Raw genomic sequence first — 19,949 nt, 5'->3', positions numbered from 1 at the left:
CAGCAGTCTGAAGGAAGAGGATGGCTCGGTAACATCTTCGCAGTCTGACGTACTAAGGTTTATAAAATCCTTTTATGCTGGGCTGTACAACATGAAGCCCAGGGGGCAGCGCAGCCTCCCAGTCCTTCCTGTCATCTATCACGGAGGTCTTAGATGACAGCATGCAGGAGAGTCTGAACAAACCGCTAACTCTGGACAAGCTGACAAAGGCCGTTGGGCCCTTCGAGACGAGTAAAACTCACGGAAGCGGTGGTTTATCGGTTGAGTTGTATTCAGCTCTGTGGGATTGGATCGGCTCAGACCTGCTGGAAGTGTACAAGAGTATGCTTCTGGCTGGCAGCATGTCAGAATCCATGAGGAAAGGCATTATCATCCTCATCTACAAGCAGAAGGGGGAGAGGGCGGAAATCAGAAATTGGCTGTCCATCTCAGTGCTTAATGTTGACTACAAGATCCTGTCCAAAGTCATTGTCAGTCAGGTCAAGTCTGCTCTGGAGTTAGTGATTCATCCTGACCAGACCTGTACTGTACATGGCAGGAAGATCTCTGATAGTCTCGTGCTACTTAGGGATACAATTGCCTTTGTACGGGATAGGAGGGTGTACACCTGCCTCGTCAGCTTGGACCAGGAGAAGGCTTTTGACAGGATATCGCACACATACATGATGGACGTGCTCTCCAAAATGGGGTTTGGGGAGGGAATCTGCAATTGGATCCAACTGCTGTACACAAACGTCAGTAGTGCAGTCTCGGTCAATGGGTGGGAATCACAAAGCTTCCCGATCCAATCTGGAGTCAGGCAAGGCTTTCCTCTCTCCCCTGTCTTGTTTGTTTGCTGATTCGAACCTTTTGCTGAGTCCATTAGGAAGGATGCAGGCAACGGAGGTACTCGGGTCAAAGCCTCCCTGTACATGGACGACGTTGCCGTCTTCTGCTTGGATCCGCTGTCGATTTGCAGACTGATCAGCATCTGCGACTAGTTCGAACTGACTTCAGGAGCCAAAGTAGACAGCAGCAAGAGCGAGCCATGTTCTTTGGAAACTGGGCCGACTGATCCTTTGTCCCCTTCACTGTCAGGTCAGACTACCTGAAGGTGCTGGAGATATGGTATGGAAGGGCTGGGGCATGCGCCAAAACCTGGAAAGAGCGAGTAGCCATGGTACACCATAAACTGAGCATGTGGGAGCAGCGCTCTCTCTCCGTTGTGGTTAAGCACCTGGTCATCAGGTGCAAGGCACTCACATTGTTGCTGTATGTGGCGCAGTTCTGGCCCATACCCCACTCCTGTACCGTGGCGGTCACCCAAGCCATTTTCCGCTTTATCTGGAGATGCAAAATGGACACGATGTTCAAACCTCTGGATAAGGGCGGAAAAACCGTACCCAACGTTGCCCTCATCCTGATGGCCATCTTCGTGTGCGACTGCATCAAGCTGTGTGTAGAGCCCCAGTATGCAAACACTAAGTGTCACGATGTGCTGAGGTTCTATCTGTCCCTGGTGTTGCAAAGGATGGGTCTGGTCACATTGCCGCAGAGCGCTCCATCCAGTTGGACTGTGCCGTACCACCTATCCTTCGTGGCAAAGTTTGTGCGGAAAAACACCTTTCACCACCAATCCATCAGGCAGTGGTCTGCGTGGAATGTCCTCAAGGACCTATGGAATAAGGAGATGGTGGAACCTGTCAGATGTTTCCCTGAGCAGACATTTGGTAGAATGCCTCATCACCAGAACTTTCAAATAAGCACCAAGACGTAGCTTGGCTGGTGGTGAGAAGGGTCCTCCCCGTCAGATCCTTCCTGCATGCCTGGAGTCTCTCCCCCTCCGCACGCTGTCCTCGAGTTGGCTGTGGTGGGGAATAGACTATTGTCCACCTCCTTCTGGAATGTGCTTTTGCAAAGCAGGTGTGGAAAGAGATAGTGGTTTTGTCGACGTTTATCCCAAGCAGCTCTGTAACACAGGAGTCTGAGCTCTACGGGCTGTTTCCAGAGACGCACACTGAGATAAACATCATCTGCTGCTGGAGGACCATCAATTTGGTGAAAGACGCTCTTTGGTCTGCCCAAAACCTGCTGGTCTTCCAGCGCAAAGAATTGTTCACGACCGAATGTTGCAGACCGGCACGTTCCAAGGTCCAGGACTACATGCTGAGGGACACACTAAAGCTTGGGGCAGCCGCCGCAAAGAATCAATGAGGAAAGACCACAGTGTAAGGTCCTCCCGCCATAGTGAACCGAGGGGCTGGACCCATGGAAAACCCCTCCGGCTGTATACACCGAATATGGTCTAGCTGTAAAATGTACATGGCATGTTAAATGGAATGGAAGGGTTGTGAGGCAACTCACTGCTATATGGAAGAAAACTGATTTCCTTTACACTTTTTGGAATGTCAACTTGGTGCTGTTTTGAACTGTTTTGTAATGTATTTTTTTTTTTTTTTACAGAGTTTTATGAATAAAGTGTATTTTTGGGGAAAAAAAAGTAAATGCTGCCCTTGCCAATGCCGCCCACATCCCATGAACTAATATTTAAAAAAAGAAATTAGGGATAAACAGTGGAAGTATCCTGGTGTCCTCGGCAAGATTTGCCCCTCAATCATAGTAATACAAAAGCAAAATAACTGGATGCTGGAAATCTGAAACAATATTTCTAGCATTTTCTGTTTTTATTATGAAAAACAGGTCATTTATAATCTCATTACTATGTGTAAATTAGGTATCTATATTTCCCTATCATTTGCTGCTCTTCAAAAGGCTTTGATGTCCTGAGGTCACGAAAGGTGCTATATAAATACAACTTTGTTCTTGCTTTGCATCATTATGTTGACATTTTGTTGAATGTTGTCATTTAAAGATGAAAAATGTTTTGATTTAGATGTAACTTATTTATCATTCAACTATGCTTTCTTATTTTAATTCCAGATAATGAGGTTTATGCCTGGGGCAATAATTCTATGGGACAGTGTGGTCAGGGAAACTCAACTGGCCCAATTACCAAGCCCAAAAAAGTGATTGCTTTGGATGGAGTAGCTTGTCAGCAGATTTCTGCTGGAACTTCCCATAGCCTAGCTTGGACAGCATTGCCCAGAGACAGGTTAGAAAATAAAACAAAAAATACTTCTGCAGTATTTCAGAAATATGGCTGTTTTGACAGATTTTTCAGTGCTCTGTTTATTTTGTTATGACAGACAAGTTGTGGCTTGGCACAGACCTTACTGTGTAGATTTAGAAGAAAGTACTTTTTCTCACCTACGATCATTTCTCGAATGGTACTGCGATGGAATCAACAGTGAGGTTCCACCTCTCCCTTTTCCATCATCCAGGTAGGATGACATAAGGTCTGACAAGTTAGAATTCAAGAGTTTTAAGGACTGTTGGCAGTGAGATATTATAGCAAGTTAGATTGGGTTGAGTTTCTATTCCTTATTTTCTGGGAACCATTCATAATTTTGAGGCAAAAATATTCTGCACTGATTAAGCTGATAGTCTAGGCAGAATGTTATCTGTAATTATTCTGGAAAAATTCAGTCATACTTATTGATGTACTTAAAATATGTATTTGCTTTACTGAACACTTGTAACATTAAGTACATCTAGTCAGCTACTGTGGCGTCTTCAGATTAATTTGTGCAACAGGAGTTTACAATTTGTTTAGAATTGTTCTTTCAATTACTCAAAAATGTTGGCACAACTAATGTGTTCAGATTTACTGTTTTCAGTTAGTGAAAGGTCAGTGAATTCACAGTGGTACCTTGCCCTGTTCATGCAAGCAAAGGAGAAATTAGCCCTTGAAAAGATATTGTGCAGTATTAATGTGCAAATACCCAACCTGTTCATGCAAAGTTCCGTTATCCACTACTTGAATGGAAGAATTAAACTGAAACCGTCCACTATTATATCAAAGGTGTTAGCTAAAGCAATGTCACATCAAATTAAGTATTTGCGGACTAATAGCTCACAGTAATCTCAAAGGGTTATGTGTTTGGAAAATGATATTAGGAATTTGTTTTAATGTCAGTAACTACACTAATTACTTTGAAAACTGTTGTGGTTGGAAGGTTGGCTAAACCCATCCGTATGCTTTTCACAATTAAGCAGTGGATTGCATGAGCACCAAGTAATGTTGGATATTTTCTGGCTTTGTGTTTTATGTTCAGCAAATATATATTCTGAAATTCTAGTTTATTATTGATTTTTATCTTTTTAATAGGGAACATCATAACTTTCTTAAGCTTTGCCTCAAGCTGTTGTCTAACCATCTAGCACTGGCTTTAGCTGGAGGTGTGGCCACCAGTATCCTTGGGAGACAGGCCAGGCCACTGCGAAACCTGTTGTTCAGATTAATGGACTCTTCTGTGCCAGATGAAATTCAAGAGGTGAGTTATTGCACAGTCATTCTTTCATACTTGAATTGCCCATTGCCTGATACAGATTAAATTGCTTTTAATTATGTAATGTTGAGATATTTGGGGCAGCAGCTTAATCTAGTTTAATCACTCAAACTTGTGTATCAGCAATCATCTAAGAAACTGATGTCTGACTGAATAAGTTCAGACACTATAACTACTGTTCCAGTGCCCAGATTTTAATTGCTGCACCATTGGTGGCCATGCCTTTAGCTGCCTGGGCCCCAAGCCCTGGAATTCCCTCCCTAAACCTCACACCTCTCTCCCCTCTTTCCTCCTTTTAAGACACCCCTTAAAAGCCATCTCTTTGACCAAGCTTTTGGTCATTGGCTTAATGTCTCCTTATGTGTCTCAGTGTCAAATTTTGTTTTAACACTCCTGTGAACTGTTTGAAATGTTCTATTACGTTAAAGGTGCTATAGTTGTTTTCTTCCCATGTGGGCTGAGATTAGAATACTGCAACAGGAATTCCAGCAAAATTACAAATTTTAAAATGGATTTGAATGTCATTGTTGTAGGAGTTTGCTATTTTTACTTCAATAACTTACCCCTACACTCAGAGCCTTCTTTGAACTAGTGGCTTGCTTGGCCTTTTGTAAATTAACACCTCCCTATAACATAACCCTTTTCTTGACACTCCTTCCCCCCCCCCCCCCCTCCCAATTGTGTCTGTAACTGATACTGTGAACTTGTTTTTTTTTACTTAAAAACTTCATTGAAGAATTTTAAACATTGTGTGCCAGCTTGGTTCAGTTGGTAGCACTTGCATCTCTGGGGCATAAAGTTGTGGATTTAAGCACATAATCTAGACATTTCGGGGTAGTATTGAGGGTGGTGCTGCATTGTTGGAGGTTCAGGTGTTTGAATGAAACATTAAATTGAGTTCAGACTTCCTGCTCAGTTGGATGTAAAATATGCCATGGAATTTTTAGATGAACTTGCTGTGTCCTGACTACCATTGACCCCAAACAACATGGCCAAAACATACTATCTCATATTTACTATCAGACTTGTGCAAATTGGCTTCATTCTTTCTCACTTGCTTTCAAAGAAAGACTTGCATTTATATAGTACTTATCATGACCTCTGGACATCTCAAAGAACTTTACGAACCATACGAAGTAGGAGCAGCAGTAGGCCAACTTCAATCCTGCTCCATCATTTAATAAGTTCATGGCTGAACTGATTTCTCCACATTTCCACCTACCCCCAATAACATTTCAGCCCCTTGCTTATCAAGAATCTATCCAACTCTGCCTTAAATATATTCAAAGACTTTACTTCCATCGCCTTTCGAGGAAGAGAGTTCCAAAGACTCATGACACTCCTAAGAAAACATTTCTCCTCATCTGTCTAAATGGGCGACCCCTTATTTTTAAACAGTGACCACTAGTTCTAGATTCTCCCACAAGGAGATTCTCCCACAAGGAGAAACATCCTTTCCACATCCACCCTGTCAAGACCCCTCAGGATCTTGTATGTTTCAATCAAGTCGCCTCTTACTCTTCTAAATTCCAGTGGATACAAGCCTCGCCTGTCTAATCTTTCCTCGTAAAACAGCTCGCCCATTCCAGGTATTAGTCTAGTAAACCTTCTCTGTACTTCCTCCAACACATTTATATCCTTCCTTAAATAAGGAGACCAATACTGTACACAGTACTCCAGATGTGGTCGCACCAATGCCCTGTATAGCTGAAGCATCACGTCCCTACTTTTGTATTCAATTCCCCTCGTGATAAACGATAACATTCTATTAGCTTTCCTCATTACGTGCTGTACCTTTTGCAATTCAAGCACTAGGACACCCAGGTCCCTTTGCATCTCGGAGCTCTGCAATCTCTCACCATTTAGATAATCTTTTTTATTCTTCCTGCCAAAGTGGACAATTTCACATTTTCCCACATTATACTCCATTTGCCAGATCTTTGCCCACTCACTTAACCTATCTATATCCCTTTGGTGCCCCCTTATGTCCTCTTCACAAGTTACTTTCCTACCTATCTTTGTGTCATCAGCAAATTTAGCAACCATACCTTCGGTCCCTTCATCTAAGTCATTTATATAAGTTGTAAAAATTTGAGGCCCCAACACAGATTCCTGTGGCACATCACTCATTTACATCTTGCCAACCAGAAAATAACCCATTTATGCTTACTCTCTGTTTCCTGTTAGCTAGCCAATCTTCTATCCATCCAGTATGTTACCCCCTACACCATGAGCTTTTATTTTCTGCAATAACCTTTGATGTGGCAACTTATAAAATGCCTTCTGGAAGTCTAAGTACAATACATCCACCGGTTCCCCTTTATCCACAGCACATGTAACTTCCTCAAAGACATCCAATAAATTGGTTAAACATGATTTCCCTTTCACAAAACCATGTTGACTCAGCCTGATTACCGTCAATTTTTCTAAGTGCCCTGCTCTAATGTCTTTAATAATAGCTTCTAACATTTTCCCTAAGAAAGATGTTAAGCTGTAGTTTCCTGCTTTCTGTCTCCCTCCCTTTTTGAATAAAGGAGTTACATTCGCTGTTTTCCAATCTAACGGAACCTTCCCCGAATCTAGGAAAATTAAAACTAATGCAACAACTATCTCACTAGCCACTTCTTTTAAGACCCTAGGATGAGGTCCATTAGGACCCGGGGACTTGTCAGCCCACAGCTCCAACAATTTGTTCAGCCCCACTTCCCTGGTGATAATTTTCTTCCTCCCTCCCTTCCATTTCCTGACTTATAGTTAATACTGGGATGTTATTTGTATCCTCAATAGTGAAGACCAATGCAAAATATCTGTTCAAGTCATCTGCCATCTCCTTACTATCCATCATTAATTCCCAGCCTCACTTTCTATGGGACCAACATTCACTTTGTTAACTTTTTTAAAAATATCTATAGAAACTCTTAGTATCTGTCTTTATATTTCTCGCCAGCTTTCTCTTGTACTATAATTTTACCTTCCTAATCAATCTTGTCATTCTTTGATGTTTTTATATTCTGTCCAATCTTTTGACCTGCTTCCCATCTTTGCACAATTATAGGCTTTTTCTTTAAGTTTGATATTATCTTCAACTGTTTTAGTTAACAGTGGATGGCGGGTCCCACCCTTGGAATTTTTCTTTCTTGTTGGAATGTATCTATTCTGTGTATTCTGAAATATCCCCTTAAATGTCTGCCACTGCATCTCTATTGACCTATCCCTTAACCTAATTTGCCTGTTCACTTTAGCTCTGCTTTTATGCCCTCATAATTACCATTATTTAAGTTTAAAATACCCACTCTTCTCTCCCTCAAACTGAATGTAAAGTTCAATCATATGATTTCTGCTACCTAGGGGCGCCTTAAGTATGAGGTCATTAATTAATCCTATCTCATTGCACAATACCAGGTCTAGTATAGCTTGCTGTTTGGCTCCAGAACGTATTGTTCCAAGAAATTGTCCTGAAAACATTCTATGTACTCCTCATCTAGGCCACCTCTGCCCACCTGATTTTTCCAGTCTATATGTAGGTTAAAATCCCCCATAATTATCGCTGTACCTTTCTGACAAGCTGTTATTATTGCTTCCTTTATATCCCGTGCTACAGTGTGGTTAATGTTAGGTGGCCTGTACACCACTCCCACAAGTGACTTTTTGCCTTTATAATTTCTCATCTCTGCCAAACTGTTTCTGTATCCTGGTTTCCTGAACTTAGGTCATCCCTCTCTATTGTGCTAATACCATCATTAATTAACAGAGCTACCCCTCCAACTTTTCCTAGCTTCCTGTCCTTCTGAAATGCTATGGATCCATCAATATTCAGGTCCCAATCTGTCATCCTGCAGCCATGTCTCTGTAATGGCTATCAGATCGTACCTCTTTATTTCTCTTTGCACACTCGGTTCTGTTTCGAATGCTATGTGCATTCAGATACAGGGCCTTTAGTTTTGTCCTTTTTAAATTATTTTTGTAACCTCTAGCCTTATCTGTTGGTTTACTCTTAGATTTGTATGCTGTGTCTCTTCCTGTCACAGTCTCTTTATCGTTTCCCATACTCCTGCCTTTCTCTCTTGCTCTCTGGACTTGTCTCTACTCCTTGATTTACCAAACCTTCCCAAATTTTATCCCTTGCCCCCTGTATTCAGTTTAAAACCCTCTCTACTTCTCTAGCTATGCGGCTCGCTAGAACACCGTCCGCAGCACTGTTCAGGTGTACAGCCCAACGGTACAGCCACCACTTTCCCAATACTGGTGCCAGTGCCCCACGAACTGGAACCCACTTATACCACACCAATGAACTTGCAACCAATGAAGTACTTTTGAAGTGTAGACACTGTTGTAATTTAGGAAATGCGGCAGCCAATTGTGCACAGCAAGCCACCAGAAACAGCAATGTGATAATGACCAGATCATCTGTATTTGTGATATTGATTGAGGGATAAACATTGCCCAAGAGAGCAGTGATAATTCCCCTGTTTATCTTTGAAATAGTGACATGGAATCTTTTACATCCAATCGACCAGGTAGATGGGATTTTAGTTTAATGTCTCATAAAAAGGCGCTCTTGGTACTGCACTGGAGTATCAGCTTTGATTTTTGTGTTCAAGCCCCGGAGTGAGATTTGAACCTGGTACCCAGTGAGTCAGAAATGACAGTGCTACCAACTGAGCCGCAACTGACTCCTTTCGTCTGTGCAAATTGCTAGTGGTGGGCTGGAAATGAACACACAAATAATTACCATAAGATGGTGATTATTATAAGATGAGAGTCTGACATTTGAATTAGAGTAGCAATGCGGTAAGTTGGAAGAGAAACTTGGTAACTGTGGTGATTTAAAAGCTAGAAATGCGCAGTGGGTTAACCAAGGAATGTTTCAAGTGTAAACCTTTTGCAATACTTGAATCTTTAGAGAAAAAACCTAGATTGTGACAGTAATTAGGGTAAAGATTGGGAGGAAAATGTTTGCTTAGTTCCTGATATAACCATAACCTGGAGAGCATCCAGCACAAAGCAGTGTACAGTTCACTGTGCACAGTAAAGGCCTGCTGGGGTCTGCAAAAAAAAAAAACCCGACCCGAGCCCAACAGAACCACATCTGATCCGAGCTCGACCCCGCCCAAGTCCTTCCATTTTTTTTTCCCACGCCCGACCCGACCATTAGTTAACCTACCGTCCGTTTTTCACTTTGTTGCTGATTTGCACAAGCTTAAAATAACTGTTACAAAACCACCTTTCTAGTCCAAAAATTAAATTAACATTGGAACTACTTACCTGTGATAGACCGTGTCTGACCCGACCTGAGCCTGAATGCTGGACCTGGAAGTGCAACCTGACCCAACCCGAACCCGACACGTTATCCGGTCCCGTCGGGTAGTAGGCCTTTAGTGCACAGTAGTGAAGAGTAGATTGTATTTTGAACAGTTGGGTTTAACACATTGATCTATTTTCCAAGTAAACTGCATAGGGTAGTGCCACCTAGGAGAACATAGACTGCAGCATTGTGCCTCTGCAAAGCAAGCCCAGTCAGCTGACCCTATTTGTTTTGATGCTGTTCAGAGTTCCTGGTACCCTGGCAGCTGGCAATAATCAGGAAGTTGTGTTTAAGTGTAAATGATGAACAGCTAACCTTTTGTACACTGTTCTTGTGTGGTTTCCTAACTGGAGGAACAACTGTGAATCAGCTTCCAATGTCTTTGTTGAGCGGTCACTAAAATTAGTTTTTAAACTAAAAGTATCTCCTCTTATAAAACTGTTGTGTTGGTGCTTTTGTGAGTGTAAAAGATGATTAAGATTGTTATTGTTCAGAAGTATGTACCTATAAGGCTTGAAAATCGACTTGACCTTTCCTTGCTGTTTTAGGCTGTTATAGAGACATTGTCCGTGGGCGCTACAATGTTACTTCCACCGCTGAGAGAAAGAATGGAGTTGCTACATTCACTACTTCCACAGGGCCCTGATCGATGGGAAAGCTTAACAAAAGGACAAGTAAAAACATTTTTGAGATTTTGCATTGATCATTAAGGTCTTGAACGTTATTTAATATTTTGTCTTTAATTTAGAAACATAGAAAACATAGAGACCATTAGGTCGATGTGTCCATTCTGGTTGAAAAAGAGCTATTCAGTCTAATGCCACAATCCACCTCTTGGCCTGTAACTCTGTAATTTATGGTACCACAAGTGCATATCCAAGTATTTTTTAAATGGGAGGAGGGTTTCTGCCTCTCCCACCCTTTCAGGCAGAGAGTTCCAGACCCCCACCAACCTCTGGGTGAAACATTTTCTCCTCAATACCCCTCTAATCTTTCTGCCAGTTACTTTAAATCTAAGCCCCCTGGTTATTGACATCTCGGCTAACAGAAACAGGTCATTCCTATCCACTCTATCTGGCCCCACATAATTTTATACACCTCAATTGAATCTCCCTTCAGCCTCCTCAGTTCCAAAGAAAACAACTGCAGCATATCCAGTCTTTCCTTATAGCTAAAATTATAGCTAACGGCATCCTTGTAAATCTCCTCTGTACCCTTTCTGGTGTGGTGACCAGAACTGCACACAGTACTCTAACTATGGAATAACTAGTGTTTTATACAGTTCTGCCAGCTCTTGTATTCTCTGCCTCAGCCAATAATGCTTTCTTGACCACCTTTTCTACCTATCCTGTTAACTTCAGGAATCTGTGGACGTGCACCCCAAGGTCCTTCTGTTCCTCTACACTTCTCAGAATTCTACCATTTATTGTGTATTCTGTAGCCTTGTTTATCCTCCTAAATGCATTACCTTGCACTTGTCCAGATATGTTTGCTATCTGCTGCATTTTCTAACGTGTTCAAAAAATAAATGCATGCCTCTACTTAAGTTTTCAGATCTTGATGTCCTAAGGATTGTCCATGCTGTGATGTCCAGATATACTCAACAGAACAGTTCTAGGGGACAGTGGAATAGCCACATCGATCTGTTAATGGATTTAATTTTCTAATTTATTACTTTCTCATCAAATCAAATTTCTCTTTTTGTTGAAAAAAACAAGTTTCCTTTCTGGTTGTTAGTTACTCAGATTATTTTCCCTGTACATTTATTTTCGCATTATGTTCTACAACACACAAACATAGAAAAAGAACCACCTTTTTATTATTTACAGCAGTCGAATACCTATATATTCTCTTGGCATTTACCTTTATTCCTTATTGGGATGTGGCCGTTGCTCGCAAGACCAGCATTTGTTGCCCAGCCCTAATTGCCCTTGAGAAGATGGTGGTGAACCTGATCTTGAGTTAGATACTTGAAGTACTGGAACATGACGGCACATGTGGCGCAGTGGTTAGCACAGCAGCCTCACAGCTCCAGGGACCCGGGTTCGATTCTGGGTACTGCCTGTGTGGAGTTCTCCCTGTGACCGCATGGGTTTTCGCCGGGTGCTCCGCTTTCCTCCCACCGCCAAAGTCTTGCAGGTGATAGGTAAAATGGCCATTGTAAATTACCCCTAGTGTAGGTAGGTGGTAGGGAATATGGGATTACTGTAGGGTTCGTATAAATGGGTGGTTATTGGTGGGCCGAAGGGCCTGTTTCAGTGCTGTATCTCGAAATAAATAAATAAACTTATTTGTGAGAATTTCCAGCAAAAGTCCCAGGCAAAGTTCCAATCAAAATTAATATTTTCCATTTGGCATGTGGGTTTTCATAAGTGAAATATTAATATTGCTCTTTTTTTCCTAGAGGATGCAGTTGGATATTATTCTCACCAGCCTACAGGACCACACCCATGTGGCTTCTTTGCTTGGTTATAGCTCTCCTCCTGATGTTGAAGCCTCCTCTACAGGGCCAAATTACAGCAGCTTCCCTGATACCTTATTCAGCTCCGAATCCAGTCATCCAGATACTCATCTGGCAGAAATCTTGATGAAAACCCTGCTGAGGAATTTGGGATTCTATACTGTAAGGAGCTTTCTATTTGCAAATATGTTAACTGAATTCAATTCCGCTGTTAACCTTTTTAGAAAAAAATCTCATGTTATGTGAAATATAAGCCCTTGACATGCTTACCCTTATATTTAACTGGTGACCTAGAGGAGAAATTATTTTATTTTTAATTCTTTACAAGAGGGAAAGTCATGGGGAGTGAGACCTAATTATCATATGTCTTAAAGGGGTGTTGCTTCGAAGATTATTCTTTGTAACCTGGGCTTGTTCTTATATGATGGATATAGGTATGAAGGCCTGAGCCTTTTCAGTTAAATTATTTCTTAACATGCTTTATTTTACAAGCACACATGACACGTGACTTTTGTTTTTATTTACTCAATTTGCATGTAAGTATATTAAATTTATCAGTATGGAAGAGGTTGGATCAAATATAGTTCTACGATCTTACATACTTTGTGTGAAACTTGTGTTACAAAATTCTATTAAGCTGAAGAAAACATGAACATTTTATTTTAACAAGCACTCTTCGTTATTATTCATAAGACCCTACATCTGGAGGAAATGTACTTATAAGGGGGCAGTATTCCAATGTGTGTGTTTTGCACAGTTAGAAGTCTCCCATTATACTTTTATGTAATATGTGCATGTATAATTTCATTAAAACTTTGTGTTAAATCTGATTTATCATTATTACACTATATTCACTCTAAATAGGATCAGGCTTTTGGAGAACTTGAAAAAAATAGTGACAAACAGCTTTTGGGGACATCATCTGCTGAAAACAGCCAACCAGCCCACTTACATGAACTACTGTGCTCTCTGCAGAAGCAACTCTTGGCATATTGTCACACCAACAGTGTCAGTGAGGTATATATGTTGAGCTTTATATGGGGAAATACAGATGAGTTTTTTCCTGCATTGATCTTTGTTGGTAAACTTAAGTTTGTCCTTTTATTTAGAGCTCCAGCAGTGTAGCTTTGTTACACAAACACCTACAGCTCTTACTGCCTCATGCAACAGAAATTTACTCCCGTTCTGCAACACTGCTGAACGAAAGCTCCTGGAATGGGAGTGTCAGGGACAAGCTTCAAGGTATTGGTGACTTGTTTACTTTTACTTCATTTCTGCTTTTATTTCGAACAATTAATTTTTTTTTTGTTGTATAGTATAGTTGTATAATATAGTTGGCAACTTTAATGATTTAATTTTTTTTAACACCGGTAATACAGGTTCATAACCAGCAAATCAAATGGCTGAAAGGCCTCCTGTTGTGCTCTTACATAGAATGTATAGCACAGAAACAGGCCATTCCGCCCAACTGGTCAGTGCTGGTGGTGGAATGCAGATAGTAGAGAAACTTAAATCAAGGTTAAAAAGTAAATCCAGTTTCTGGAAACACCAGTTTCATGCTTTGCATTTTTTTCAAGTTTATTATTGGTTGTATGTAGCCTGCATAATGTTGCTATTAAGATAAGTTTGGATATTTCTGATGTGGAATACAGTTGCATGCACTAGTAAAAAAAATTCTTCCATATACCTACACAGAATTGTTTTCCTTGCAGGTGTCCTGTATGGATCAGCAGCGGGGAGCATGCTCTGTCAGATCATTAACTCTCTACTGTTACTGCCTGTCTCTGTGGCACGACCATTGCTGAGCCACCTACTGGATCTACTGCCATCCTTGGATCGCTTAAACCGACTTTTGCCAGCTGCAGCCCTTTTAGAAGAACAGGAGCTGCAGTGGCCGCTGCATGGTAAGAAATATGCTTGGGCATTTGGATCATTTTTAATGCTATAACTTTATAATATTGTATCACTGGAGGATAACTGAATGTGTGGTGCAGTAGCTCTTGTGATAACGAAAGGTAATTGAGGGGGAACCAAAGTCTACAGATCTCCTTTTGTAATTTAAATCCTGCAGTTGAGAGATCAAAAAATCTGCGGTCATATTCTGTGTAGCGCTCTTAACTATATTTCCTTTTGTTTTGGATTTGTGCTGTTAGGTACTCTTGAATGTATTGACCCTGATGATTTGGCTATACCTCAGCCTGCCCAGCCTTGGGTGTGGCTTGTGGATCTGGAAAGAACTGTTGCACTACTTGTAGGCCGTTGTCTTGGTGGAATGCTGCAAGGCCCACCTACGTCATCTGAGGAACAAGATACAATTCATTGGCTAAAAACGCCTCTATTCAGCAATGGATTGGAAATGGATCTCCCCCAGCTAGGTAAAACTAAACATTTTGGCATTTTCAGTCAGTCTAGACATTCAGTAATTCAGCTTGGCAAATATAATAAAATGTAACTTCCCCCTGCACCCCTCCCCCCCCCCCCCCCCCAGTTTATCTGTGTACAAGCATGGTATTCTGTAGTATAAACTTGTAAACTATAGTATCAAAATACTTCATAGCAATGGATGTGTTCTTTAACATGGTATGTCACTGTGACACCTTTTGCATTGCAATCAGTGTAGTCTAACCACGATTAATGGTGTGTCAACTTCTGTAATTTCAGCTTAAGTTCTGGTACCTCCTAAGTTGAGATTCAGAGCCTGCACTGCAGTTGGCTACAGCAGTATAGGGCAGTAATCATGAACTCAATGTTTTGAGCTAGCTGAGTCCATCCCTGGGCGACACAGTAGCGCAGTGGTTAGCACTGCAGCCTCACAGCTCCAGCGACCCGGGTTCAGTTCTGGGTACTGCCTGTGCGGAGTTTGCAAGTTCTCCCTGTGACCGCGTGGGTTTCCGCCGGGTGCTCTGGTTTCATCCCACAGCCAAAGACTTGCAAGTTGATGGGGCAATTTACAATGGCCAATTTACCTTAGTGTAGGTAGGTGGTAGGAGAATGGTGGGGATGTGGTAGGGAATATGGGATTAATGTAGGGTTAGTATAAATGGGTGGTTGTTGGCCGGCACAGACTCGGTGGGCCGAAGGGCCTGTTTCAGTGCTGTATAACTAAACTGAGGAAGTCTTTAATTTTTGAGTTTGGTTTTGAAGTTTTGAAACTCAGAATATAGCAATCCTTTTGAGGTGTTGGTTTGTAAGATATAAATATTTTGAGTAGACTACCAATGCGCGCATACTCTTCTGCCCTGGTGATTGGCCCAAATGCCCACACGTTTGCTGTCTGCTGACTACCCTTTTCTCAAATGAGCGGATTATGAACGTTGTTGCGTCTGTTAACTTATGGGCAAAAGCGATAAATTTCCCGCGCACATAGTTAATACTGCCTTTACAAACTGGCAATGGGAGTTGCTCACCTTTGTTATTGCCTTCTAACACTGGAAGGTGATGCCAAATATGATTGAGGTGAATGAAATTACCACAGCAGAATGAAGTGGGAATGCTGCTTCACTGACCAAAGTACAACATATGGCGCCAGAGTCCATCTCATAACTCTGGAAATGCTCAATCATTTGGTTTGTGAAGTGTGATGAATTAAAAGCCGCAATAAGACTAAAGAAAAGCTAGTCTTATACAAAAAGGGAGAAAGCTAAACTGTGCATTACAGAGGCGTCTGTTTATCCAGTTAACGCAGTAAAGTTTTTCTTTCCAATAGAGATACTTGCAATCTAACATTGAGAGCACTGTGTTAGAACAATCGGGCTTTCAAATGGATTTTGCATGTGTTCATTATCAGCCAATTGAATTAAAACTACTATAAGATGAATTTTAATGACTTCAATTTAAACAAATAAGGTATAGCAACATCGTCAATAAGATTAAAACCCAACTTTGTTGTTTCTGTTAATTTATGGAACAGGGCAACAGGGGTAAGCAGCTTTAATTACAAGGAAACTCTTTAGAAATGAGCCTGCTTTTCATGAGAACAAAGGAACTTAAGAGGAGATCTAGTAGAGGTTTTGATAAAGCTATTAAAAAAAAACATTTTGATTGGTGAGTCAATAACTGAAGGGTTTAAATTTAAGATCACACAAAAGGTTTCAAGATTTTTCTTGTGCAGAGGGTTATTGGGTCATGGACCCTACCAAAAACAGTGGTGTAGGCAGAATCCTGGGAATTGGATTCCCAGGGAGGTGGATAAATATTGGAAAAGGAAAGCATTTAAAGTTTGGTGGTATTGGGCGGGGAAATGGAACGATGTAGGTAGATTGATCAGAGACTGACGATAGGCTGAATGACCACTTTCTGTGCAGTGTAATTCTGTGATTCTAAATGAATGTTGGATGTTCATGAGGTGGGAGAAAATGGGTAGCATTAGCTGGTTATTGAAGTCGGCTATCTAAGATATAAGCTTCATGTCAACAGACTGGACAATTTTCAAATGAGAGTGCAGAATTTTAAACATCAGAATGATTGTAGAAATTAAGGCATTAGAATGCGACATATATGTATTGTGTGCATGTAAGGGCAACTCCAAACTGTTCTTGTAAAAGATGTACTGTGGAAGTAAACCGGGCCAGCACAAATTATTGCAAATGTTTTTATGATGGTTATGAATTTTTGTCATTAGGGACAAATCAATCCTGATGACAAAACTCTCGTCTTAGAATGGATTACATGCCATTTGTATACATTTATTATTTCGCCATCGTTTTTGAAAAGATTGTAAATACAAAGTTTAATGGCGACTTAATATACATACAAATAGTAAACGAAAGTTGTTTGTAATGCAGATAAATGCATGAGCTCTCTGCTGGAAGTTGCACTTTCTGGAAATGAGGAACAGAAACCTTTTGAATATAGCCTTGGTGCAGAGAATATAATGCTGGTTGATCTGGCTTTGGGGTCTACTAAAGAACCTGTCAACGCTCTGTGGCTTAAAATGCAGGACTATGCTGTTAGCAAAGGTAGGTGGACCTGTTCACAGCTATAGCTACATATATTGTGTTTGTAATGAAATGTGTGAGCTATATCTAATATATGTCTGCTTATTTGACGGGCACTGCTGGTGAGAATAAATAGCTAATTTGCATAATACCTTTCACTTAACAAAATATTCTGAGGCATGTCACACAGAAGGAAAAGAAGCTGTACAGATGGAGATGTGTCCAAAAACACAGTTTAGAAACTGGCTTTCAGTACTATTTAAATGAAGCATAGAAAAGTAGCAAGGTGGAGAAGTGTAGGACGATTGAAAGTTTAGAGACAGAATTCCAATAGAGTAGGGCTGAGGTTACTGGTGGAAAGAAGGTAGGGTGGGATGAACAGGAGGCTAGAGTCTGAGGATCAAAGGATACTGACAAGGAAGTGGAACTACAGGGGGTTTCACAGGTAGGGAAAGGCTGTAAATGAGGACCATGACTTTTGAATTCAATGCTTGGGGAACATGGGACCAGTAAAGGTTAGCAAAGATGTTAATGATGGTAATCACAACTTTGCAGAACAAGATGCTGGTAGCAGAACTTTTGTGAGTTGGGGCTTGAAGCCAGCAAAATCAGCTTGGGAGGCTAGCAAGTCAGGCATGTGTGTCAGCTGTGGCTCAGTTGGTAGCACTTGCATCTGAGCCACAAGGTTCTGGGTTCAAGTCCCACTCCAGGATTTGAGCACAAAAATCAAGGCTGACACTGCAGTGCAGAACTGAGGGAGTGCTGCACTGTCGGAGATGGTGCCTTTTGGATGAAACATTAAACTGACCCCCCATCTGCCTGCTGTGGTGGATGTAAAAGATCCCATGGCACTATTTCGAATAAGAGCAGGGCAGTATTTATCTGGCCAATCAACATCACAAAAACAGATTATCTGGTCATTGAAACATTGCTGTTTGTGGGAGTTTGCTGAGTGCAATTGGCTGCTGCGTTTCCTACATCACAACAGTGGCTACACTTCAAAAAGTACTTCATTGGCTGCAAGGTGCTTTGAGACATCCAGTAGTCACGAAAAGCGCAATATAAATGCAAGTCTTTTATTGGAGAAATCTCATCTGGAGGTAACAAAGCATGGATAAGGGGCGCAGGTATATGATGCAGAGGAGGAAATAGATGGTCATAAGTTGAGCTTCAAACCCCACATTAAGTTGGCAAGGATACGGAGGTTCTTAACGTCTGATTCAGCCTTAGTGAACATTTAGACAATGGTAAGGATATAGAGTTTCTGGTGATAGCTGAATAGGATAGTTAGGTTTCTCAATGTTTAGTTGAGAGGGGTCTGGCTCCTCTAAGTTTTAAGATCCTACAGTAGATATGCTTGCCCAATTAAGGATGGTGTAAGAGAGGCATATCTGCTATCAGCATGTCTGTGAAAGTGGATGCTTTTTGTCTCCTGGAGCAATATGTAAGTGAATATTGGGGCAAGGGTGAAATCTTGGGCTTTTTTGGGGGTGGGGGGGGTTGCGTGGCGGAGTTTGGGAATAAGTAAAACCATTTCTGGGAATTTGCTGTCAAAATTTGGATAGGTAGAAATAGAGCCAGTTGAGGGAAGAGAAATGCTGTTGGAGGGTGAAATGAACCCAATTGAATATTTTGGTGAGGTCGGAAGGCTAAAGTGGCTTGGTCACAGTCATAAAGTATTCCTTTGACCAAGATGATCTTAGTGCTGTGGGCATGGAAGAATTCAGATAGAGATTTTTCAGTCCATGAACTGGGCAGGGTGGGGAAAGAGAAGTTCAAAGACATCCTGAAGCTGAATCTCGAGCACAAAGTTGTGTTTAGATTTCTGGGAAATCACAACTAAGGGCAGAATGACATGGAGAGGTTTAGTCCATGATGGAGCTTGCTAATCTAAAGAAATCGAAATTGCCAGCACTAAGACCAAGCAAGCGTTCGAGAAAAACTGGCTGCAACTAAAGCATTCAGTTGCAATTTACTGCTTTCTGAGGGAGGCTGCAGATCTCCGATTAGTTTAGTGAGTCATTATCACAAGCACAAAAAAACAGCTTTATCGCCTCACCACTGAAATCAATAACATGCTTTTTCTTTCTCCCTTCCCTCCATTCCCTATCTGCATACGGTACTTGTAAGGTGGCTTGTTGTCTGTCATGTTCATCATGTCAGTCCATCTAATTTTAATTTTTATTATACCCTTTTTAATATACCCTCAATTCCAATTATTCTGCTGTGCACAGGATCCCAAAGTTGTGGACCTTGATGAACCATTTGATCAGAATGATGAATAGGCTGTACATACAATTGCTCTTGCTTCTTGACACTCTTATAATATAGTGTGTAAGTTTCATAGCTATAGAATAAGGATGTCAGCGCAACACGATGATGGGATTGGAATTCAGTTTGATATCAACCTCCTTTTCTAAGTCCGTTGAAGGCTTCACTAACGTCTTAATGTGGTTGGCGTCGTCTTTGTCATTGGATAAAATGTTACCCAGATAGGTAAACTGGCCCTGATTCCCTCCGAATTCTGCCAGATTCCTGCTGGAAGGCTGGTGGGAGGCCATTGGAATTCACTGGAAAATGAAGGGGGTCTCTGGTGGGTGGGTTCTCCACCATTCCTAAGATTGTCCAGCCTGCCTTCGAGGGGGTTGGACTCTCTCCCACCCCTTACAAAGGAAATATTATCCAGGGTGGAGCATGGGCTTATTTTGTATTGTGGATGGTGTATGCGTGGAAACAGATAGTTCAATCCAAATTTGTTCTGCAAAATTGATAGCATGTGTCAGGGCATGCATTGGGAATAAATGGCAAAAAGGCTTGCATTTGTATAGTGCCTTTCACAACCATGGGACGTCCCAAAG

At 41.4% G+C, this 19,949-nt stretch overlaps 1 protein-coding gene across 10 annotated transcripts in view; it reads left to right on the top strand.

Annotated features, from left to right (window-relative positions):
* Positions 1-19,949, top strand: part of herc1 (HECT and RLD domain containing E3 ubiquitin protein ligase family member 1) — a 295,507-nt gene that overhangs the window by 97,146 nt on the left and 178,412 nt on the right. For all 10 annotated transcript variants that reach the window (XM_068015273.1, XM_068015277.1, XM_068015276.1 and 7 more), the window contains exons 10-19: positions 2,920-3,091; positions 3,186-3,320; positions 4,208-4,373; positions 10,242-10,367; positions 12,098-12,316; positions 13,019-13,171; positions 13,264-13,396; positions 13,867-14,058; positions 14,308-14,529; positions 16,939-17,112. In XM_068015273.1, the coding sequence (XP_067871374.1) occupies positions 2,920-3,091; positions 3,186-3,320; positions 4,208-4,373; positions 10,242-10,367; positions 12,098-12,316; positions 13,019-13,171; positions 13,264-13,396; positions 13,867-14,058; positions 14,308-14,529; positions 16,939-17,112 (1,692 nt within the window). The remainder of the gene's footprint in view (positions 1-2,919; positions 3,092-3,185; positions 3,321-4,207; positions 4,374-10,241; positions 10,368-12,097; positions 12,317-13,018; positions 13,172-13,263; positions 13,397-13,866; positions 14,059-14,307; positions 14,530-16,938; positions 17,113-19,949) is intronic.

This window comes from Heterodontus francisci, chromosome 35 (genome assembly GCF_036365525.1).
Source record: "Heterodontus francisci isolate sHetFra1 chromosome 35, sHetFra1.hap1, whole genome shotgun sequence".
In the NCBI taxonomy this organism is placed as follows: domain Eukaryota; kingdom Metazoa; phylum Chordata; class Chondrichthyes; order Heterodontiformes; family Heterodontidae; genus Heterodontus; species Heterodontus francisci.
The sequence above is the reverse complement of the archived record's forward strand: the minus strand, read 5'-3'. Positions and strand labels throughout refer to the sequence as shown.